This window comes from Mus caroli, unplaced genomic scaffold, assembly GCF_978045245.1.
Source record: "Mus caroli unplaced genomic scaffold, Mus_caroli_1 scaffold_5, whole genome shotgun sequence".
NCBI lineage: Eukaryota > Metazoa > Chordata > Mammalia > Rodentia > Muridae > Mus > Mus caroli.
This window is the reverse complement of record NW_028227260.1, coordinates 5,724,143-5,747,108: the sequence shown is the minus strand read 5'-3', so window position 1 is coordinate 5,747,108 and position 22,966 is coordinate 5,724,143. Positions and strand designations below refer to the sequence as shown.

The 22,966-nt window shown below is 42.5% G+C and overlaps 1 protein-coding gene across 3 annotated transcripts; it reads left to right on the top strand.

The window, feature by feature from the left end:
• Positions 1 to 888: 888 nt before the first annotated feature.
• On the top strand, positions 889 to 21,918 carry Gemin8 (gem nuclear organelle associated protein 8). Of its 3 annotated transcripts, XM_021153523.3 has the most exons (5): positions 889 to 1,026; positions 8,808 to 8,916; positions 9,066 to 9,104; positions 10,576 to 11,032; positions 19,570 to 21,918. In XM_021153523.3, the coding sequence occupies exons 3-5, from the start codon at positions 9,102 to 9,104 to the stop codon at positions 19,824 to 19,826; spliced, it is 717 nt and encodes a 238-aa protein (XP_021009182.1). In that variant the 5' UTR covers positions 889 to 1,026; positions 8,808 to 8,916; positions 9,066 to 9,101; the 3' UTR covers positions 19,827 to 21,918. The 3 variants fall into 3 exon arrangements, with proteins under 3 accessions (XP_021009182.1, XP_021009180.1, XP_085694036.1); XM_021153521.3 differs by lacking the exon at positions 8,808 to 8,916; XM_085837910.1 differs by lacking the exons at positions 889 to 1,026; positions 8,808 to 8,916; positions 9,066 to 9,104 and having other exon boundaries at positions 10,561 to 11,032.
• Positions 21,919 to 22,966: the final 1,048 nt, after the last annotated feature.

The window sequence follows — 22,966 nt, the reverse complement described above, 5'->3', positions numbered from 1 at the left end:
ATCCCAACAGTCAAGAGACGGGTGGCTCTTTGTGAATTCAAACCAGCCAGGGCAAGATGATGACCTTCGACCCAGCTGAAAGTGAGACAGTGTCAACAACAACTAGACAGTTCACGTATTTTTTTCAATATTAACTCTTTAAAATGTACTGTGGAATTTAGTTAAGCACATCGAAAATTCTCACATTTAATTACCTCAAAGCCACGTGTGCCTTGCGGCTACAAGACACTGCAGATACTTAGCATATATTGGACATCTGCTATAATGTTTGTTAAATATTCTTTTATACTACTTTGATGCACCAATATTACAGGAATGACAAGGTAATAATGTCCCACTGCTGACATTGCCTAATTATCTTAGCCTTTGGCATTTAAATTGTTTCCTATTTTCACTTTTTGGAATAACCATGCATCTGGTCCAAATCTGGTTTTCCTAGGAATAAATTCCTGCAAAATATGGCACATTTTGCCAAATAAGCCCATTTGGCCTTCTAGTAGTTCATATTTGGTTACTAAGGACTCTTCTGCAACTCTAGAAGGGCGTGTACTGCTGACGATTATAATGACAGAAACACTAGGTACAAATTAAGGTTCATAAATGTCAAGCTGACACAGATCTGAGTGAATCTCTATTTTCAAAACAATTTCTCACCCTCCATTTTAGTTAAGAAAGTGAAAGCTAAAGAAGAAATAATAATATAACTGAAAGCTGAGGGTCGCGATTCAGTTCTGATCCCCTAGTGCCCAATAGCTAGCTGCTGGGACCGCCCAAACAAACGAATTCGCTTCCTGTGCCGCCCTTGACTCTGTGTAGCCACTGACACGACGTTACGTCTCGGATAAGGCGGGACTTCCGTCTTTCTAGCCCAGTACCGGAAGCGAGCTCCTTGTTGCCCAGGCAACCCGTGCCTCCCGCTCTTCTGGTGTCACTCCCCCACTTCTCCCGCCCCTTCCTCCTCCCCACCACCAGAGCTAGGTCGGTTGTTGCCCACCGCCCGAGATCTGCCAGCTGCGTGCCCACGAGGTGACTTCGGGGGCTGATGGGTTGCTTTTGGGGAGTAAGGGAAAAACGTGGCGGACTCCTGAAGCTTGGAGTACTGGCTTGGCGCTCATGCTGTGGCTTTAATTACCATCACCCGGCAGCACGAGATGGTTGCCGAGACCCATGAGAGTCCCAAACCATAACAGACTGTTAAAACTAGTTCTAATTTATGCTCTCAACCCCTATGTGCTTCCTAATCCTTGGGTGCCTGCCGAGAATTCTGTTCCCAGGCCCCCACCTCAGACTATTCCAGTTCAGATCTTGAGAAGTGAGGCTCAAGCATGGGAAGGTTGGGGTTTTTGTTTGTTTTGTTTTGTTTTAACTCACAGTGTAATTCAAACGTGCTGTGGATCACAATGTTGCAGGAAGTCTGTCAGGACACGTTTTTGCAGAGATGTCAAAGCTACTGGGTCATTTACAAAAACAAAACAACAAAAACCTGAGTTTTCCTCCCCCACCCCCACCCCTTGCAACTTTTGAGTTCTGTAGGTCAGAATTCGTAGTGGATATTATCTTAAGAACATTTGACAGTTGCTGTGGGTAGCCAAAGTTCTGAACCATTTTTCCTTTTTTTCTGAAATGATTGTTACAAACTCGTTGCACAAATTAGGCTCTGGACTCCACTGTTGTTGGGGTTTTTATTTGCTTGGGGGGGGGGTTGTTTGTTGGTTTTTGTTTTATTGTTGTTTTTTAACTAAAAGCCAGAACATTACTCAAAATCTTAAGACTAAAAGTTACTGACACAAAGCCTCTATGACTTGTGAGATTGTGATACTGTTTGAAAGTACAATTTATGCTAGTGTGATTCGTCAAGATAACAGTGCCTTTGGGATGGCAGTGGAAAGAGAAACCATGTGTATATGCTTTGGGTAAACCTAACAAGTGCAAGTTCACAGTAAAGTGTATGATCCCTTCTGTTGACTGCTGGGCTGGGGGAACAAGTAAACCCAAGTTGCAGAGAGACGTTTTCATTGCGAAACTGTTTTACAGATGGCAGAGGCTTATTTGGTGTTTCTTCAAGTCCAGCGTTTAAGGAGAAGTTAAGATAAGAAGGATGGCAGGAAATTAAACATAGCTAGAGGTTAGATAAGAGTTCTCAAGCACACTATAGAACTCTCAGAATTACTTCTTTATGTTGGGAAATCCACTCATAAAGCACTTGGACAATCAAATGCAGACTGTAACATTTAAGACCAGATGAACTGAAAATATATTAATACATTTGGAACTTCTTACTGATTGTTGTTTTTAGTTAATACCCCTTAATAATTTGGGGGAGCACGAGTAGGAGGGAATATTATCAGGATACAACAGATAATCTCAACAATTCCAGTAGCCCCCAAAGGCAAGAGATTATACCTGTTATTTTCTCTGGTGGAAGAAAAATGGGACCTCTAAAAGGAATAAAGTATAGCATCTATCCCCTCCAAATAAGTGCCCGGAGCAAGTACAGTATTCAGAAAAGAATTTAGCATAGAATTATCAGAAATATGTTTATAGAAAGTAATTTAAAATAATTCACTGGAAAGATAAAAGTGGTCTTAACTACCCAAACTACTCAAGATTTTTGCTGCTATGCCAGCAATTGAGTGTGTGCTGTGTTTGGCCCTGACTCTTTTATGGTCACACTCAGATATGCTGTATGAAATACATGCCTGAAATAAGACAGACACCATCTGTTTCTTCTTTTGAACCAGATTATCACTGTCGTCGTCCTCTGTTGTCCTGTTTTTTTTTTTTTTTTTCAGTTTTCCCGTTACCTGTGGTGTTTCTGAGCCAGAGTGTCTTGCTCTTTCTTGGGCTTCTAGTTCATTTCTGATCGACACTAGCCACATAAAGGATTCTGCAGGATTGTAAAGTAAACCATTCACAAATCCTTATCACCCTTGCTGATAAATTAAACAGTGCCTTCCATGGGTGGGATGTGATTTGGGCAGGGAGGTGGCAAGAATTGTTAACTATACACTTTCAGTCTCCTCTCCACCCCACCCCATGCCTGCCTTGGAAAAACTCTTAATGCAGCACCCAGGCAAGCATAAACTGGAGCCTAGGCTTGAGAAAGTGAAAGGGGTTAAATAATACTTACTAGTCTCCCTCCATCTTCAGCTTTAAAGGTGGCTGTTACAGATGGAAACACAGTCAGCTGCTGTATGCTTGTAAGCAGGCCCTGTGTCCAGCTGAAGATGGAGTTTGGGGAGCTGGCAAGGTAGCCCAGTGGGTAAAGGCACTTGTCACCAAACCTGACACATGCACACAATAAACCAATGTTCTTGTTTTAAAAGTTCTCTGGTGGAAGTAGGCCATTTGAACTCATGCCATCTTTGATGTCTAAATGACTAAGTAGGGACCATACAAAGCCATAGGAAAAAAAATCCATGAGAGTGTCAAGCCTGATACGTTCAACCAAGTACAACAACCAGCTAGGGGTGATGGCATGGGGAAAGCAAGAGTAGGAGGGCAGGAAACAAGAGTGTCAGAAGTCCCTGTTTTTATCATTTTTCTCATTGAGTGAACTACTGGTATTTATACAATTGACAGGCATCTCTAATGGGCTGGCATTGCATGTTCAGGAAGATTTCTTACAATCACACGTGAACTTGTGTTACTCAGGGCACCTTCATTGACTTCGTTTTAGTCCCCAGCATACTGCTTTGTAGCAGGCAGTGTGTTCTGATGGTCTTAATTGCACCCCCAGACTGTCAGTCTGGCTCAAAGCCAAATCAACGGGGACCTCAACAGAAAAAACAAAAATTGACCCTCCAGGCTGTAGACACAAAGACTAATAATATAATAATTTCTTTTGAATATCTTCCTTTGCAAAAATAAAAGCAAATGACCTCTCATGTATTTAATTTTCAAAATTGTATAAAGGAAGATAAACCAGAAAGGAAATTGGTGTGATAGAATAAACATTATAGTTCTGAGGAGGACTTGTGGTTTTATTTTACTTTCTGGTTGCCATGACATGTCCTACATCCTATAATTATAAGACTATAAATATTCAAGAAAAAAGAAATGGTATACAAATATGCAATGAAAATGCCTTTCAACAAAGCATTATCATAGGTGGAAGTTTTTTTTTATCTGGGGGAAAAAAATGACAGAATTCCCAACTGTTGTTCTTCGTTTATAGTTGTGCATTTAAAAATATGTCTCTCAGAGCAAGCAGTGCCACTGTAGAACAAATGTGCTTTTTCCCCCCTTTTTTTCCTTTTTGCCTTAGAAAGGCCGTATGGGAAAATATATCATTCAAGACTGGGAGGCTCTGTCTTGTCTGTAGGCCTCAGCGGTGGTTAGTGAATGACCTCAATGCTGTCGTGGGTTTTTTCCTCCCTCCTTTGGTGGTTGAGGACAGACAATGAATGGTCTCTGTATTCCCCAGAGCTCAGCTGGGTGGTGACCATGATGCCATTGTGTTCCACTGTGGAGGGCTGCCCAGTTTGCAGAGCTGCAGATCCGGCCCTCCCTGACATTGCCAATCGCTTTTCTCTCAGTTCTACCAGCCCTTCAGAAGAAAACTCAGTCCCTGAAGGCTTGTTCCAGAAAGGAGAAGGAGACTTGGGTCGGGGGAGTGAAAGATAAAATGGAACCTGCTGCCCCCACATGCTTGCTTTCCTTGACATGAAAGTACTGCTATAATGCCTGGGAGTATTGCAGTGTGAGCTTTACCAGGGATGCTAAGTGTTTTTGTTAAATCCTTAGCCAGCTTTAGCATATTAACAGATGCTTTTGCAAAGGGGCAGGTTCCCTTTGAAGGAAGACTGTAATCTTTCCAGGTATATCTCCTGAAAACTGTCGTGCCTGCTTCCGCAAGGTCCTGTCTACTAATGACTAGTTAGCAGTCTGTACCAGAAATCATGGCCCTCCGTGTGCTTTAGATTGATAGTGTTTTACAGGACTTCTTGTTACTGCTTTTTTAAAAGATTTTTTTATGTGTATAAGTGTTTTGCTTGCATGTATGTAAGTGTACTACATTCATATAGTGCCAAAGGAAGCCAAAAGATACATCAGGTCCCCTGGAGCTGGAGGCACAGAAGGTTGTGAGTGACTGTGTGGATGCTGGGAACCCATCCTCTGCAAGAGCAATCAGTGCTCCTAACCCTGAGCCATCTCTCCAGTACTTGTTGGTACTTCTAAAAAAAAGTCTTTATATGTCTAAGAAGAGATCAAATAAATGTTCCAATTTCCTTACTTATTAGTAGAAACGTTTACTCCTCTTTTGCCCCAAATATTAGGGATCACTGACCAAGATAGAGTTGATCATAATTTCTGGTTTTGTTTCTGTTAGTCTTAAGTGGAGCCTGATAATTCGTGAAAGGTAGGAGAATGCTCTACTGAGGTCCAAGTGGAAAGTGAAGACCAGTCGGGATGCTCAGTATACCAGTATAGAACATACAAGGTATCATCATAGTAACAGAAAATCATGCTCAACAGGAAGGTAGGAATGTTTGAAAGGTCGGGGTGCTGGTTTTGTCGTGGAAAGTTGAACATTGACATTATATATATATAAAAAAAAATCAGTGCGTGTCCACAACCCTTAAAATATTTCCTATCTGAACCTTTGCTGAAAAATTCTAGCATAAAATATGAAAAGTGGTACTAGAAATCCTGAGCTAAGAATTATAAAGCTCTGTGCAAATTGCTATGCCTCTCTGACATGTTTCTCTGTGCTTTATCTTATTTGACTTTGAGAGATTTCTTTGTAAATTTCCATCTTAACTCTTCAAAATTATTAATTTGAAGATCTATAGGATTTTAGGGGTCCTAAAATTTAAAAGAATATACAGATTGGCTTGGGAAGTCAGGAAGAAAAAAAAAATAAAGCAAACGAGGCAATGAGCATTTCTTATATCCAGCCCTAGTGACCCTCTACTTGCTGAAGGATGGCACCAATTTGATTATAACTCTTCCAGCAGCCAAAACTAATTGAATTCCTCTTCTACTTGGTATTCAAAGCAAATAAAATTGCTAGCAAAGTTCCTGTAGTCTGTCATTGACATAAATTGCATTTTTCCTTTATGGCCTAGGTCTTCAAAATGTCTGGTAGCTGACTGGGGGGTCTGTAACTCTGTAGAGTGCTTGCTTAGCTTGTACAAGGGCCTTGGCTCACCTCAGCATGGCTCACAAGGAATGTGGTTAGTTAGTTAACTTATGTTACCTTCTTGATGGTGGGATACACCAGGCTCGAGGTGAACCTCTTGTGGTTGGAAAGTTGAAATCCACTTTCTTTAGTAAGCAAAGATGATTTTCCTGGCTTCTGGCTTACAGAAATATTTTGAGTGAGCACTGAGTGATCCCTATTGCGTAATATCACTGCAACCCTGCTACCTAATTAGTTGTTGAACCCAAATCATAAGCAACCTTTGTGCAAAGTAGAACTCCTTTGAAGCCCTTTTTAATCACAGCCATTGACATTTGAGCTGCTGGGCAAATGTCACTAATTATCCTTGATGATCTTCAGGGGTTACTGCCCAAAGTCTCATGTTACTTAAATGTCTATCTGTAGGTAAAGAGCCTCTGCTGTCTCAGAATATATTCTGCTGTCTCAGAATATGCTAGCACCTTTAAGGCCAGCTTGGATCTTATGTAAGTCAAAACAGGATTTGGCCTATAATAAATGTTCATTCACAGTGTTCACAGTGAGGTTTCTTAAATTTGAGTTCATCAGACTTGATCCACTTGCAAGGCATAGAATGACGTCTATATTCCAAGCACTTTGGTTTGCTTGGATTACTTGGCTTGATTTATTTATTTATTTATTTATTTAATATTTTTTAAGACAGGGTCTGAGCTTATAGCTCAGACTGGTCTTGAACTCAATGCTGTAGCCCATGCTGGCCTCAAACTTTCTCACTTCTGCTTCAGACTCCTGAGTACTGGGATCACAGGCATGTACTACTACACCCTGCTAGGATGCAAAGCTCTAAATTTCCAGGAGACACATGATGACTCTTGGACTTTTCTCATTTAATTCCAATGCTATTTGTTAATCAAAAAACAAATTTGATTAGGACACACATGAGTTCACTTTAATGTCATTGTGTGCTGCAGGCACTGAAAGTTCTTCAGGTTTCGGTGACAGAAATATGAAACCTAGCTTTAGTGAATTAGCCACTTATGGGCTAATATTTATTATAGTTTGGCACTTAAATGTGCACTGATTTCTTCTATCATTACATTTGCATTTTATTTTGTTGGATGGCAACGCACCCAATTACTGACTGCCTTCTATTTCCTCCCTAGCCTGTAAAGAACATTAGCTGTTAGCTGAATCTCCAGGAAATGGGCCCTGCTTGAAACCTTTAAATCACAGTTGAAAAGTGGATCGATTAAACTTAAACACTCACTGCATTTGATAACTTTCTCCTGGTTTTCATCCACCGTGTGTGTGTGTGTGTGTGTGTGTGTGTGTGTGTGTGTGTGTGTGCGCGCGCCCGCCAGCATAACCCTAAATGTATCAGGTATGGACTGTGTTTAAGAGAAGTTTGCAGCGTATCATCCACCCTCTTAGTGGTGCCCTATCTGGAAGCTTGTTACATTTCATTATGAATGGTTCTTTAAGTATCAAGTTTTTTGTGCTTTTGTTTCATGATCTTAAATTTGCATGGATTTTAAAATACTATTTTTGTTAACTGTTTGTTTTGAGACAAGAGTTCTGTAGCCCAGAATGACCTTGACCTTGAAGCATGGCAATCCTCCTGCCTCAGCCCCCCAAGCTGGAATTACAAGCATGTACCCCCATACCTGATATAACTTGTTAAAAGTCCATTCTGGTGTTGCCAGGCATTTTAGAAACTCCTTGTTAAGGAGAAGGAATTAACTTTTAATTTATTATTAGTGTGTATGTGTGTGTGCACAGGCCAAGGTCAGAGGACAACGTTTGGAATCTTTCCACTGTGGGTTCCAGGTCATCAATCTGGTGTGATGAGCTGCTGAGCGTCTTACCAGCCCTAACATTTACTTTAACTGGGTTGTAAAAGATGTGTAGGTAATGCCCTGCCATACCTCTGGAGCCTTCTTCTGCAAGGAAGCAGGGGGATTAGGGAGAAGAGTATTGTATGAAACAAAAACCAAAGCTGAGGTAGGCTGGAGAAACGTCTTGTTGGAAGAAGTTTCTACAAGCCCCACACTTAGGGCTTCTAGTCAGTTGGAAAGATAGAGTGTTTTCAAGCTTCAAGACAGCCCAAGAATGGGCTAGCAAGATGGCCCCATGGATAGAGGTGCCCACCAGCAAGCCTGACAACCTGAGTGAGTTCCAGGAGAACTGACTCAATCACATGTGATTTCCGTACTCACATGTCATGGCACGCACAACACGCCCACATGTGCCATAAATAATAAGGAAATGTTCAAAAAGAAAGAGAGAAGCCAAGGTTATTTTAAATAGACATTTGCCTATGTTTACAACTAGCAAAGTAGACTGACAGTGGTAACACGTGCCTTTAATCCCAGCACATGGGAGGCAGAGGGAGGTGGATCACTGAATTCAAGGCCAGCCTGGTCTACATAGAGTGTTCAAGACAGCAATAGCAGTTACACAGAAACCCTGTCTCCATAAAGAAAAGAAAAAAAGGAAGAAAGGAAGGAAGGAGGGAAAGAAGGAAGGAAGGAAGGGAGGGAGGAAGGAAGGAAGGAAGGAAGGAAGGAAGGAAGGAAGGAAGGAAGGAAGGAAAACTAGTAAAGTAATATTGTAGGCTTGCTCTAAGATACATTATTCTGTATACTGCTTTTACTAAGTTATATGGTTATGGTTCTTTTCATAGACTTTTCTTTGAGTAAACAAGTACTGGAATACAAAACCAGTCGGAGTCCTTTGACTCAATCACACCTAAGGGAGATTGCTCTTCTCCAGACCACAAGATCACAACCCAGGTAACAGATTCTTGTTGCAGGAAGATCAGTCATGATATTGGGACAAAAAAACAGCCTCTTAAGGGCTACGTTGAAGACCATGGAATAGCTGTGACTGTCCTATAGAGTGATGATGAAATGTTCTCACTGTGTTTGTGTTTGTCTTTTAGTTCCCACTTGGACTTTTGCAATAAGAGATAACAGCAATGGTAAGATTACCTATTTTTTCTTAATATATGCAGCCATTCCAAAAGCTACTGAAATCTGAAACACTTTTGGCCCTAGCGTTTGAGATAAGGGATACTTAGCCTGTCTATCAGACAACTAAAAGTAAAAAGAGCATCTTGTATGATAATAGACATATGTCTCAGACATTGAGGAATGGACTCAACGAGCAGATTAGTAGGAAATAAGGGAAGGAACCCTAGTATGGTCATTAGAATGAGCAAGCCATTTCTGACTTGGAGCTAATACAGATAGCCAGGTTAATAAATGTCAGGACTTTTATCTTTCCTTGTCTTATCAAAAAGTACACAGACGACCACTGGGGAAGAAGAACATTAGGAATGGGACAGGGTGAAACCTGCTAATCAGGGGTGACTACAATCAAAATACATCGTGTACAGCATGAGAATGTCATTATGAAACTATAGTTACATATACTCATTTTAAAAAATCTTAAAGTAAACTCTTACTATAAATAAATACTGTGAATAAAATGAAGGCATTTTTCAAAGAAGATAGATAATCTTTATTTGTCTCTGTCCTCAGTGTCTTGGTTTCTTTTCTTGTTGTTGTGATAAAATACAAAAGACAGGAAAAAATTATTTTGGCTCACAGTCGAAAGGTACTGTTCATCATGGCAGTAATATTGCATACACAATCAGGAACGTGGAGTGATGAGTGCGTGCTTCTGTCCTATTTATATAGTCTAGTATCCCGACAAAGGAATGGTGCCATCCACTGCAAAGATCTGCCAGACTCAATTCACAAGTGAACCCAGAGATCTGCCACCCTGAGATTTGCGATCCTGTGAAGTTGTCATCATTAATCACATTATATAAGCCCCCATAACCTTCAGCTGTTGTCCTGTGGGGAGCTGAAGTACAGATAGTCAGGAAATGTATTACATTTGCCCTCTGCAGTGAGCACAAACCTATTTTACACTTGTGTTTTTAAGCTTAATAGCATCCTCATGGAAAGGAGGGTGGTGGCTTGAATGGGAAATGTTCCCTATAGGCTCAGGTATTTGACCACTTGATCCCCAGTTGGTGGCACTGTTTGGGGAAGTTCTGGGAAAGTGTAGTATTGCATGAGGAAGGACATTACTTGGAGTGTGGGCTTTGAGAATGCACAGCACTGCCCCACTTCCAGTTCTCTCTCTCTCTCTACTTCAAGTTCATGTTTGAAGCTGTGATCTCAGCTTTCTGCTCAGGCTACTGTGCCTGCTGCTTGCTGCTTGCTGCTGTGCCTCCTGGCCATCATGGACTCAAACCCTCTGGAACTGTAAGCCCTCTAACTCTTTCTTCTTTAAACTGTTCTTGCTCCTGATATTTTATCACAGCAACAGAAAAGTAACCGGTAACAGTAAATAGCTGTTGGTTAGTTAGTTGGTTAAACATTTGAAGATTCTCTAGAGACTGAACCATTTGATGTCTGTCTTATATGTCCATTCTGTAGGCCTCAAACTGGAGGGCTAGTGCATCTTGGTATTCTCACCCAGTATATGCAAGATACTGGCAACATTATCATCATGCAATGCTTTGGATGCAGAGCCACCAGAATGCCTACAGAACGTTCAGGGATTCCTATTTCACTTCCCCATGGCTCTTCCCTCATGGAGCTCTTCCCTGGAACTTTCCTGCTTATGAGGCTGGGCATCCTTGGGACTCTGAAGGCCAGCACATGGCACGGCAGGAGTCTCCCTACCGTGTTTCCCATCCCAGAAGCCCTGGGCAGCCTCTGCATAACAGCAGTAGAAGCCAGGCATCTCCAAGAGGGAATGAAGCACGGTATGAGAAGGAAGAGCTGGAGTCAGATTCAGATGATGAAGTAGAGTGCGACCTGAGCAATGTGGAGATCACTGAGGAGCTCCGCCAGTACTTCGCGCAGACCGAGAGGCACAGAGAAGAGAGAAGTAAGTTCTCTTCACTGCCCTGATGTTTACAGCTCTTTCCTTTTCTGACATACCAAGTTATTTTTATAACTTCTTATTTCGGTGCAGTTAATAATCTAAATCTGGTCTTAAGCCTAGAAAAAAAACTATAGTGATGTTGTACCTCAGTTATATTTGGTCCTCAGAGTTGGTTTATATAGTGCTATTCATTTGAGTTCCTAATAATACACCTACCATTTTGTGAGCATCAGACATTCAACCAGATGAAATGTGTATGTGCGCATGCGTGCATACCTTCTCTAATCCACATAGCCGACCCTCAAGGCATGAAACTCATTTTACAGCTGAGAAAAGTGAAGCTTAAGGAGGTTAATTACACAATCACCCACTTGCTAGTAGGAGTCCACGCTTGCAGACTGTGCTCCGCTCCACGATGCAGCTTTCTCTGGGCTGTGCTTCTCCCTGACACGGTGAGGTTTCCCAAATGCTGGACTCTGAGCGCTTCTCTGGGACACAGCTCAGAGCTGCTCCTATACAGCTCCCTGCACTACACAGTCAGTGTGAACCTAAATAGAATAACAAAATGCCTCCCAGGTACAGCTTTCCTGTTTTCTCCACACTACAGGTCAGAGCTTTGCAGTAAAGCGCTTAGGGCTTTGCACAGTAAGTCCCTAAGCAGGAATTTTTCTTTTTAAAATTTCTACTATTCATCAGACCTTTTATTATTATTGTTAAGTGCCCTTGAAAATGTACAGATACTTCTTTTCCCATTATAACCAGCATTCTGTCTCTAAATGCCTTTCAGTAGGGTCTCATTGTGTATTTTATGTAGAATTTTCACTTGGTTGGTTAATTGAGTTTTTGAGACAGTCTTCCTATATGGTCCAAATTGACCTGAAACTTCTGATCCTCCTACCTCAGTTTTCTGAGTACTAGGGTTAAAGATATAGATCATTATAGCCAGCTTCTAACCTAGAATTTTCAAATAAACAGAAACATGGAGAATTCAACAAAGGAAAGTTTCATTTCCATTTTAAAATGTCTGTGCCCTCTTAACAGTAGATTAGGCTTTATTGATCCCCAGTAGATGCCAGGAACTGAGCAGCAGACTTTGGATAAAGTATCGTTTCCTTTAGTATCTGCTTGTGATTCTTCTCTAACCACTTGTTCTCTTCGGTTTACCTATTTTCTTCTGAGTAAACTGTTGATTTCTTTGGCATGCTCATATTAGAAAGTATATCCAGGGGCTAGAGAAATAGCTCAGTGGTTAGGAATGCTTGCTGCTCCATTCCCAGCACTCACCCACCCACCTGTAACAATAATTCCAAGAGATCCAGTGCCCTCTTGGGACCTGCAGGAGCATGAGGCATAAACACGATACACAAACATACATGTAGTGATAAAAAGAACGTATATGCAAACAAGTATATGAAAGCAATAGTTTCTGATGTGCATAGAATACATTTCTTTTTTGTTATAAATAAATAAATATTTATTTATCTGTGGGAGAGTGTGCAGGTCAGAGGCCATACTTGCCAGAGTTGGTTTTCTCCTTATACCATATGGGTCACCGAGATTGAACTCTGGTCATCAGTCTTGATGACAAGTGCCCTTACCCACCAAGCCAACTCAAGAACCCCATGGTACATTTCTTTCCCTGGTCCCCAGAAATAAATTTTAGCTTTTCTCAGAATGCATACAAAGCAGTAATTTGTCTAATTTAGACATGCACCAAAAATGAAGAGGTAAGGTGTTGGAGCTTGTTCACGTGTAATTGTTATGCTGTGCGTTACAACATGGGTTAGAGAGCACAGGAGTCTAAACTATTACTTTCGAGAAAAGGCATACCTGAGTTCTTAAACCTAAGACTTAAGAAGTAGTCAGTCAACAAGAATATGTCATTTACACAGTCCATCATTATCAGTGAGCTGTTTAATAAAATTCTTCAGCCTGGACAGCAAGCATGTTCTTGTCTCCAATGATTAACATCTTTAAATAATGAAAGCACAAAACTTGAAACAGGATAAGGAATCCTGGATGGCGTTAGGAAGATGCTCCCTGGATATAGTGCCTGTCTCACAAGCCTTAAGACCAGGGTTCAGATTTCTGGCACCAACTTGGAAGCTGGTCGAGCATGACATCCATCTGTCATTCCAGTATTTGGGAGGTAGAGATTTGATCCCCAGGATAAGCTGGCTGGCTTTGAAGATTAGGTTCAGTGAGAGACCCTACCTCAACTTAAACAGAAAATTAAGGTAGAGAGTAATCAAGGGAGACACCCGACACCAACTTCAGGCCTCACTGAAGGTACTCACACACATAGACAAGTACCTAAAAGGTGGCAGTAGCTTCGTGGAAAGGTGGTTGCCCAGCATGCACAAGGGCCTTGGTTCTATCCCCAGCATAATAAAGAGAAAAAACCAACACCTTTAGTGCCTTGGAAACACTTATGCTTTCCATTATGTTATATGTCATCATTTCCTCTTAACATACTTCCTCAAAATGTTAGTGATAACAGTACTTTTTAGAAAATAGACAGTTGTAACATTTTAAAGGTTAGCTGTGGTTTCAATTATTAGGAAACATGTTTAGCATTCAGCGGGATACATTTTAGTCATAAATAGCCATCAATTGAAACTGCGTGATACTTAGAAGGAACATGAATGAAAGTTAACATCCCCCATAGGAAAGAAAGCCCTCCAGAAAAAACCCTGCCCCTCCAGTCCTGGCATTGTGCCAGAAAGGTCTTTATTAGATGTGATTCAGGGGTGGATGTTGGCTCAAAACCAGGACGTGTTCTCAGAGAGTGAGATATTCTGAAATGAAACTGAAATCGAATCCTGGTTAAATGATGTATAGAAGAGTATCTGTGGTATAGAGCCCAAAGTTACTGATACAAACAAGGGGCACAGCCAGTGTCCAAAGCAGTGGAAGGAGGATTGTTGCCAGGTAGCTGTGCAGAAATGGAACGTTTAAGACTTGGGGGAGTACGATCTATTTGGAATGAGAGAAAAGGTGAGTTCACTTGGTGCGTAGACTACTGTGTTATTTTTCCTGAAGAGTCCACTTGTGTTTGTACATCTCATGGGGAACATGTGCTCCATTGTGTACCCCATTCAGAGGCTTTCTTTCCATTCTTGTGTCCATAGTGACTGACCCTTTAAGTCAATGCACTGAAAACCATTAGTCTGTCCTCTAGAAAACGTAGAGCATATAACAAGGCTCACAGTCCAGTGTTGCCTGAGCTGTTTTGGTTTAAATAGTGTGGTTAAAGTATGAAAGCACACTGACTCTGACCATTCCAAGTATGCCTTCATCTCCTCTAGTATGGATGTTCAGAAGAACAAAAGAGCATCCATTAAGATAATGGATGGTGAAGGTCACAGAAAAGTAGAAGAGAGTGGGTAAAGGCACTTTCCTTGCTAAAGCTAAGCCGGTGATTGTCCACTCACTGCAGGGCTACATTGGATGGAATGGGGGACCCAGAGTGAGGAGACTGTGTTTTGAGTCTGTTGCTGATGAGGCAGAAAGGCATTCTTGATTTACTCAAGTCTGTGCTGTCCCTTGCTTATGCTGTCGCCATTAACTTTGGCAACATAGCAGAAAATCTCATCAGAAAGCCCTGCTAATCCTAGAAAAATGAGGGGCGATACCATTCTTCAACACACATTACTGTAGTGCTTTGTCTCTCAAACTGTGCTGCCTTTGAGCTAATTATGTATAGCATATTTAGTGAGTAATTTCCTGCTGTGTAAAATTTCCCTAAAGTCCAAGTTGCTTCCTGTGATTATTTTTTCCCATTATGGATTATAATTCTACATTAGTAATAACTCTTTTCTAAAATCATGTTTAATTAGGGAGAGCAAGGAGTATGAGTGTTCGCACAATGCCTATATAGGCCAAAGGCTTTGGATACAATGGAACCTGGCATTAAAGGCAGTTGTTAAATCCCCTGCCCTAGGTACTGGGAACCAATCTTGGATCTTCCGCAAGAGCAATCTGAACTCTTAACCAGTAAGCCATCTCTCAGTTCTCCTGGTAGCTTCTTATAGATGCACAGACTGGGGCAAAAGCATGCCAAAACCATGTGCCCTAAACTTAGATGGAGTCCAGTAAAGTTTTTCCTTTAAAATGTATTACTGGTTAGAGGTGGGGCATGCTTATTTAATTCCACATGCATATTAACTCTTGTATTGTCTTATAGGGTTGCTGTAGCAAATTACAGCAATTTTCATGGCCAAACAGCAGAGGTTTATTTTTTTCACATCCAAAATCAAGGTGTCCACAGGGCAGCCTTCCTACAAAGGCTCTAAAGCAGTGGTTCTCAACGTTCCTATTGCTGTGACCCTTTAATACACTTCCTTATGCTGTGGTGATTGATACCCAACCATACAATTACTTTCGCTGCTACTTCATAACTGTAATGTTGCTACTGTCATGACTCATAGCTAAGTATCTGTGTTTTCTGGCAGTCTTAGGAGACTCCTGCTTCCTGCAGCACTTGGTGTCTTCTAGCATCTCTTCACTTGTAGCAGTATCGCCACCTGTCTATGCATGGCTTTCCCTGTGTCTCTTTGCCCTTTTCTGTCTCATATAAGGCCACTCTCGTTAGATTTAAGGTGTGCACTAATCTAGTACAATCTCATCATTATCTTTTATCTGCACAAAGCCTCTTTCCAAGTAAGCCCCAGTGACGAGGACCTGCTGCTCGGCCTCTTCAGCCCCAGTTTGAAGCTGGAATGGAACCTAAGTGTTGTTTTGATTTGTAGTTAGTGAGTCAATTCCTGTATGTTACTCACACCTTCGATGGCTGGGACAAAGACCTGTCAACTAGGAAGGAAAGACTTGCTTTGGCTCGAGAGTTTCAGATGTTACCGTTCAAGATCAGTCAGATGGAGTCATGGCTTTGGGCCTGGAAAACAGTAAACCATGAGGTGAGCATAGCTTCTGGTGGAAGCAGAGCATGCCTACGCTGACAGGCCTCTTCCTGCTCAGGGCCGCAGACTTTTGTGTGGTGCCACCCACATTCCTGACAGATCTCCCTTCCTTGGTTGATCATCTAGAAATACACTCGTAGACGCTTGCAGCGGCATGCTTTACCATCTCCTAAGTGTCCCTCAATGTAGTCATGCTGTCAATCAAGACTCAGTATCACAACCACAGGAGAAAAGTGCTCAGTAACAGTGAGTGCTACGGCTGATTTCAGTTTTATGATGAGCCAGGCTGTTGCCCATGCAAAGCGACCATACTGTTGTGTCTCCATTGTAATACTGATACTACTCGACTTCAGTTGGGCCAGTCACATCCAGTTAGCTAAGCCCTCACCTTACCTTGACAAGGAAAATGTGCTGAGTGAGCGTTAAGGATCCTGTCTTTACTTGGGTGGGAGGAATTAAAGAACAATAAACTGAATAGAGGCCTTCAAGCCCAGGAATTGTATCATACAATTCTTGGTTCCCTAAGTCAGTATATTCTAAAATATTTTCAGAAACTATCTGATCATTAGAACACAGCAGGTTGATCAGAGAGCATTTGATTTTGACCTAAATGGTTTAGTCTAGCCTATAAGTCAGTTGATAAATACTTGCCTAGCTTGAGAAGAGTCTGCAGTTACATCTTCAGCACTGTAGAAACCAAGCATGGTAGCACTATTCTATAACCCCACACCTCAGAGGTGTAGACCATAAATTAAGGAATTCAAGGTCACCTTGGCTACATAGCCAGCCTGGGCTAAGGATAGAACCCAGTGCTTGTTAAAAACTGTGTGTCTCTCCTATAGGGCTGAACAATAATATGAACTAACCAGTACCCCCAGAGCTCATGTCTCTAGCTGCATATATAGCAGAGGATGGCCTAGTCGGCCATCATTGGGAAGAGAGACCCTTGGTCTTGCAAACTTTATATGCCTCAGTACAGGGGAACGCCAGGGCCAAGAACTGGGAGTGGGTGAGTTGGGGAGCAGTGGGAGGGGAAGGGGTATAGGGGACTTTTGGAGAGGAAACTAGGAAAGGGGATAACATTTGAAATGTAAATGAAGAAAACATCTAATTAAAAAAAATACAAACCCTGTGTATCTCACCAGGAAATCTAAGCTTACTTTAATGTTCTGTGAGAAGAAGCAGAGGTGAGCAGTTCCAGGACAGAGGTGAAGGAATGATAGAAAAGTGAGCCCAGGGGAAAAACATGCTCCCCATTGGGGAATCTACCCTAGCTGCCCATCACAAACACAGGGATCTCTAGAAATAAGAAACAGAACTGGCAGGTGCTTTTCTCTGACCCAGTTTTGATTTTTGTTCTCCCTATAGAAGTGAGGTCAGAGGTGAAATGGCCATTTCCCCTGCCACATTCACCACCACACTCCTCTCCCAGAGCTCAGCATGGCTATAGACTGCACATGCCTCTGAGCACTGAACAGCAGGAATGCTGATGTTTTCAACTTGGCCCAAAGACCAAAGTTTTGAAGAAAATTCTTGGTGACCTGCAATTCATTTGTGATTGGCCCAGTTCTGTGCATTTCCCAGGAAAGGCCATGCATGCCTTTTCTGCTATTTCCTGTCGTTTGCTTTATGCATTTTTTATTTCCACACGTGAAAGTAAGGGCAGATGTTCTAAGACAACAGTGGCTGTATATGTGTGGCCATAGCCATTTTTATTTGTCTTGTCTGCTTCTGTGTGTGTGTGTGTGTGTGTGTGTGTGTGTGTGTGTGTGTGTGTGTGAGTGAATGCCGAATGTTTGGGGGTATTCTCAGAGGCCAGAGGGCATCAGACCCATTGGAACTGGGGTTCCATGGAATGGTGAACTACCCAACGTGAGTGCTGGGAATGAAAGCAGGCTCCTGTGTGACAGCAGAATGCCCTTCACAGCAGTTCCCTGCGTGCTTCTGGCTGTCTCGAACTCATGATGTAGACCAGCCTGGTTTTGAACTAACAGTTTTGCACCTGCTTCTGCCTCCTGAATGCTAGCATTGAAGACATGTGCTATTAGGCCTAGCTATATCAGGCCTAGCTATATATCTGTATCTAATGGGTCCAAGTTTGTAAAACTCCTAGACATTTCTAAGGTGTTAGTCATTCAAAAAAAATAAACAAACAAAAAAAGAACAAAAACGGGATTTACAAGGGTGACTTCGAATAGCTATATAAATGTCTTCCTTCACACTTGATTAGCTCACTGCTATCTTCCCTTCCAGATACTAGCAGAGAGTGGCCCACCATGGAAAGAATGATTTATCCCATAGTTTTATTCCCCTACAGCCAGTTTAACTCCTTATCTCGGGGCATTCCTCTGGGTAACAATAGTGGGTACAGATAGTGCGCTTGAAGCTATCAATTTCCCTCTTGACAGAGTTGCTTACAAAATCGGAGTGTGCCTGCCCACCTCCTTCTCCCTTCTGCTGCTTTGCTTTGTTGACATTCTTATGTTGGTATTTACATAGGAATAAGAATTGTAATATTGGGACTGTCTGTGGTTTAAACAAAAGGAGAGAAGGGAGAAAGAAATTGAATCAATGCTTCCTTTACAAGGATTTACTGAATTAGTAGACTTGGCAGGTCTCCCCTGTGCTAAGCTGGGACCTAACAAGTTGAGCTCCACACCAGGAAAAGCAGCTTTGTTTTGTAGCTGGAAGAATGTGAGTCAGATCCAGAGGGGCCACGCCACTTACCCACCACATTTGTGCTAGTAAGTGTGAGGACCAGAGTTTGGACCCCCAAGCATCCTCAGAAATACTAGATATGCATGGCAGGCATGCTGTAATCCCAGCATTTGAGAAGTGGGGACAAGGGCCCAGGAGCAGCTAACCAGATTAGCTGCATTTTGAGCTCTGGCTTCAAATGACTGAGCCCATCTAAAATGGATAGTAATTGAGGAAGGCTCCTGACATCAACCTCTGGCCTCCACGTTCACATGTGTACACACACATAGGGACACCAGACATGAGTGCAAAAGGCAAAGAAAGAAACTGGGACGGATGGGCTGGCTCAGTGGGGAGATACACTTGCTGCCAAGCCTGGTAACCAGTGTTTGATTCCCTGGGACTCACGTAGTAGAAGAACTCTGTTCTCTGACCCCCACATATAGCACAGTGAATGTACATCCCCAAATGTAGTTTTTAAAGATGTGCTTTTGGTAGCACTGAACGTTGAAGGAAACTTTTCCATCCCAGGGAGGAACAGTACATGAAAGCAAACAAGGACTGCCTGCCATTGATGGCCAGTCAGATGACACGAGAAAGCCAAGTGCTTCCATTTTTCTCCTGTATCTTCAAGGTCTGCTGTAGAGGATTAGTGGGTTGAGATAATGGGTTTCTTGGAGGCATTTGCAGGTTCTGTCAATGGCTAGTGGCCCCTAAGAAGTGAACAGTGAGCTTCATGCCTTAGGATCTGCGGATCACCACAGCTGCCCCAACAAGGTCCAAGTTTGCTATTGGGAAGGACAATAGGAGGAGCTTAGGGAGCACAGATGGCATGTGAGGCGTGGTAGCAGGAGTGTCAGCATCCAGCAGATCTTCTCCCTGCATGTGTATATCTTTTATGGTCTCAGTCCTATCCATTCCCAGGGCGACAGCAGCAGCTGGACGCAGAGCGCCTGAATGACTATGTGGATGCAGACCATGGCCTGTACTTCAACCACCGTAGGTCACTGGAGCCCCCATCTGAGAAGCCCTGGGAGCGGCGCCAAGCAGAGATGAAGCGCTTATACGGCAACAGTGCTCCCAAGATCCTGGCCATGGAGACTGCTGTACAGCTGAGCTTTGACAAGCACTGTGACAGAAAGCAACCCAAGTACTGGCCTGTCATTCCCCTGAAGTTCTGAGTCCTGGGCACCGGGACCCTAGGGAATGCATCACAGTTCCTAGCCTCTCCCTCTTCATCTCTTCTGGACATTTTTCAGAGAAATAGGCCTGCATACCAACATGGTGGATACAGTCTGTCAATAGGAGAGAAGTATACTGTTGCCAACACAAGGAATGTTCACTGACAAAGTGATAATTTATGTATTGTACTGGCTCTTGGTTTTCTCTTTAACAGTCCAGTTCATTGAAATTATTGCCTAGCAATACTGCCTATTGTTTTGCATTTTTAATGTCCTTCTTTAAAACATCCAGAATGTCATAAAAGCCTTAAGCCACGTGTCATTTATTCCTACATTTTTTATTAGATATTTTCTTTATTTACATTTTAAATGTTATCCCCTTTCCTTGTTTCCCCTCCAAAAATTCCCTATCTTCTCCCCCCTCCCCCTGCTCCCCAACCCACCCACTCCCACATCCTGGCCCAGCCATTCCTACATTTTTTAGACCAGTTTTCATACAGTGCATGCTAGCTACAAACTTAAAATCTTCCTGCTTCTATCTCCCAAATGCTAGTTTACAGGTTTGCACTGCCCACACTAAGCTTCTGTCTACGTATTTCCTGTGACTTCTTCTTTGGACCCCTCTGAAAATGATATAAGTGAACATTAAAAGAAGTGGCACTGTGCTGGGCGTGGTGGCGCACGCCTTTAACCCCAGCACTCGGGAGGCAGAGGCAGGTGGATTTCTGAGTTTGAGGCCAGCCTGGTCTACAAAGTGAGTTCCAGGACTGCCAGAGCTATACAGAGAAACCCTGTCTTGGGGAAAAAAAAAAAGAAGAAGAAGAAGTGGCACTTGTTATTCTGATAGGTATCAGCCCGCATGCTCTATAAGACCTGAGAATAAATACTCTGGGCTTGGCAGGCCATGTTGTCTCATAACTAACTGCCTCACCCTGTCTTTATAGCATAAAAACAGCCATAGTTACTGAATAAACAAATGAATGTGACTGTTTCAATAAAATTTTATTTGTTAAAAAAAATAATAAAATAAAACAGGCTATGGACTGGATTTGATCTACAACTGCTGCTGCTGTAAAACAGTGAAAATCACCCATCTGACATTATTGTTATCTTGTTTTCTGTCCAGAACTTGGTTGTCAAGCAGAATTGATAACAAACAGTAATTCCCAAGCCTGGTCATTTACAATCTCTTTTGTTGTCAAAATGCACAGTTGAGCTCTTACTTCATATAGTAAGTGCTGATTTAGTAAGCAAATAACAGCTGTGAGAAGGAAAATCTAAACATTGATGGAGCAGTCCATTTATAGAAGCCAGCTCCTTTTTAAATACGTTCTTACAGTCCATTGCCAGGGTGAGCCGGTGTTGACCTGAGAAGGTTAGCACATCCATCAAAGGTTGGTGAAAAGATTCTGTATTGACATGTTGCTCCCTAGGAACACATTCCGCTTCCATCCAGCCCCTGCCCTGAGACAACCAGGTCCCTTTCAACAGACATAGACAAGTCAGAGCCTGCTTAGACAGCAGGTACTTTTTTTCTGGGGCGTGGCAGGGGGGGGTGTTGAGACAGGGTTTCTCTGTATAGCCCTGGGGCTGTCCTGGGACTCACTTTGTAGACCAGCTGGCTTCGAACTCAGAAATCCGCCTGCCTCTGCCTCCCAAGTGCTGGGATTATAGGCGTGCGCCACCACACCCGGCTGAGAGTGCGGTTTTCTATATCCACCTCAGAAATGCAGCGTTGTTATCCCGCCACTGCTGGCTTTGTTACCTTGCACAGTTAACCTGCCTCTCTCCCTGCTCTTCAAAATGAGTGTTAATGGTTGTGATGGTTTGTATATTCTCGGACCAGGGAGTGGCACCATCTGGAGGTGTGGCCTGGTTGGAATAGGTGTGTCACTGTGGGTGTGGGCTTAAGACTCTCATCCTAGTTGCCTGGAAATCAGTCTTCCACTAGCAGCCTTTGGATGAAGACATAGAACTCTCAGCTCTGCCTGCGCCATGCCTGCCTGGATACTGCCATGCTCCCACCTTGATGGTAATGGACTGAACCTCTGAACCTGTAAGCCAGCCCCAATTAAATGTTGTTTTTATAAGACTTGCCATGGTCATGGTGTCTGTTCACAGCAGTAAAACCCTAACTAATACAATGGTTTTCCTTCACTGCTGTTGTGAAGGAACACTGTAGTGAGCAGTACCTATAAAACACACATTGCTGGCCACACGGTAAGTATGCAATATGTATATTACACACTTGATCTTTCTAAATGTCAAAATATTGAGAAGGAGTCCAGGATATAAAACTTGCAAATATGAAAAAGTCTTTCCTTGTCCACTCTAGCTTCTGAATAGCTCATGCCCAACCATAATTCATACCTAGGATAATTGCTGTCAGGGTGCACCCACTGCTTGCAAGGAATTATTGAGTATATTGACTATCCCTTCCAATTAGCTATACCATAGTCTCTTCCCTCGGAGAACTTGAATTCTACATGTGTGTGTGTGTGTGTGTGTGTATGGTTGTGTGCACTGCTAGAGGCACATATAGAAGCAGAAGAGAGAGCTTAGGGCAGGGCAGTGAGAATATTTGTGCCATATTAAACTGTACCAATATTCAGAAAAGTTGGCATGGCGAAGATTTAAGATGAAAAGAGGAGGGTCAAGTCAGGTATTTTGAAACAATATCCTCTATCACAGTGCCTAGTAACCAGAGTGATATCAAAGTTGAAGAAAAACAGTTTCTGTGTAGAAGTTGACATAAGGGACTCCATTTTGATTCTGTCAGCTTTAGTTGCATGCTTGTTTCTGCTAGCAAAAAACTCCCAAATGGAGCATCTGAGAGCCTACCAAGAATTGCTTCAGTAGATCAAGAGATGTTCTCATCATGCAGGAAATTCCAAGGGATTTAAGAACTTCATACCATGAAAATCAAAGGTCAAGCCTTAGTATTCTCCCAAAGCCAATCTCTACCAGAGTTTTAAATCATATGGGAGCCAGATGCAGAAGCCAGTACATACTGCTCATCATACCACAGGGCTGATGCAGCTTCATTGTGAGACTGCTTACCTAGCATGCATGATTCCTGGCCTCTATCCCCAACACCCTAAACAAGATGTGGTGGTGTTCACCTATAACCCCAGCACTTG

Excerpts from the sequence above, each read along its gene's own strand:
- Gemin8 (XM_021153521.3), top strand. Across the intron at positions 11,033-19,569 it reads GAGGCACAGAGAAGAGAGAA|GGCGACAGCAGCAGCTGGAC; the intron begins GTAAGTTCTCTT and ends ATCCATTCCCAG.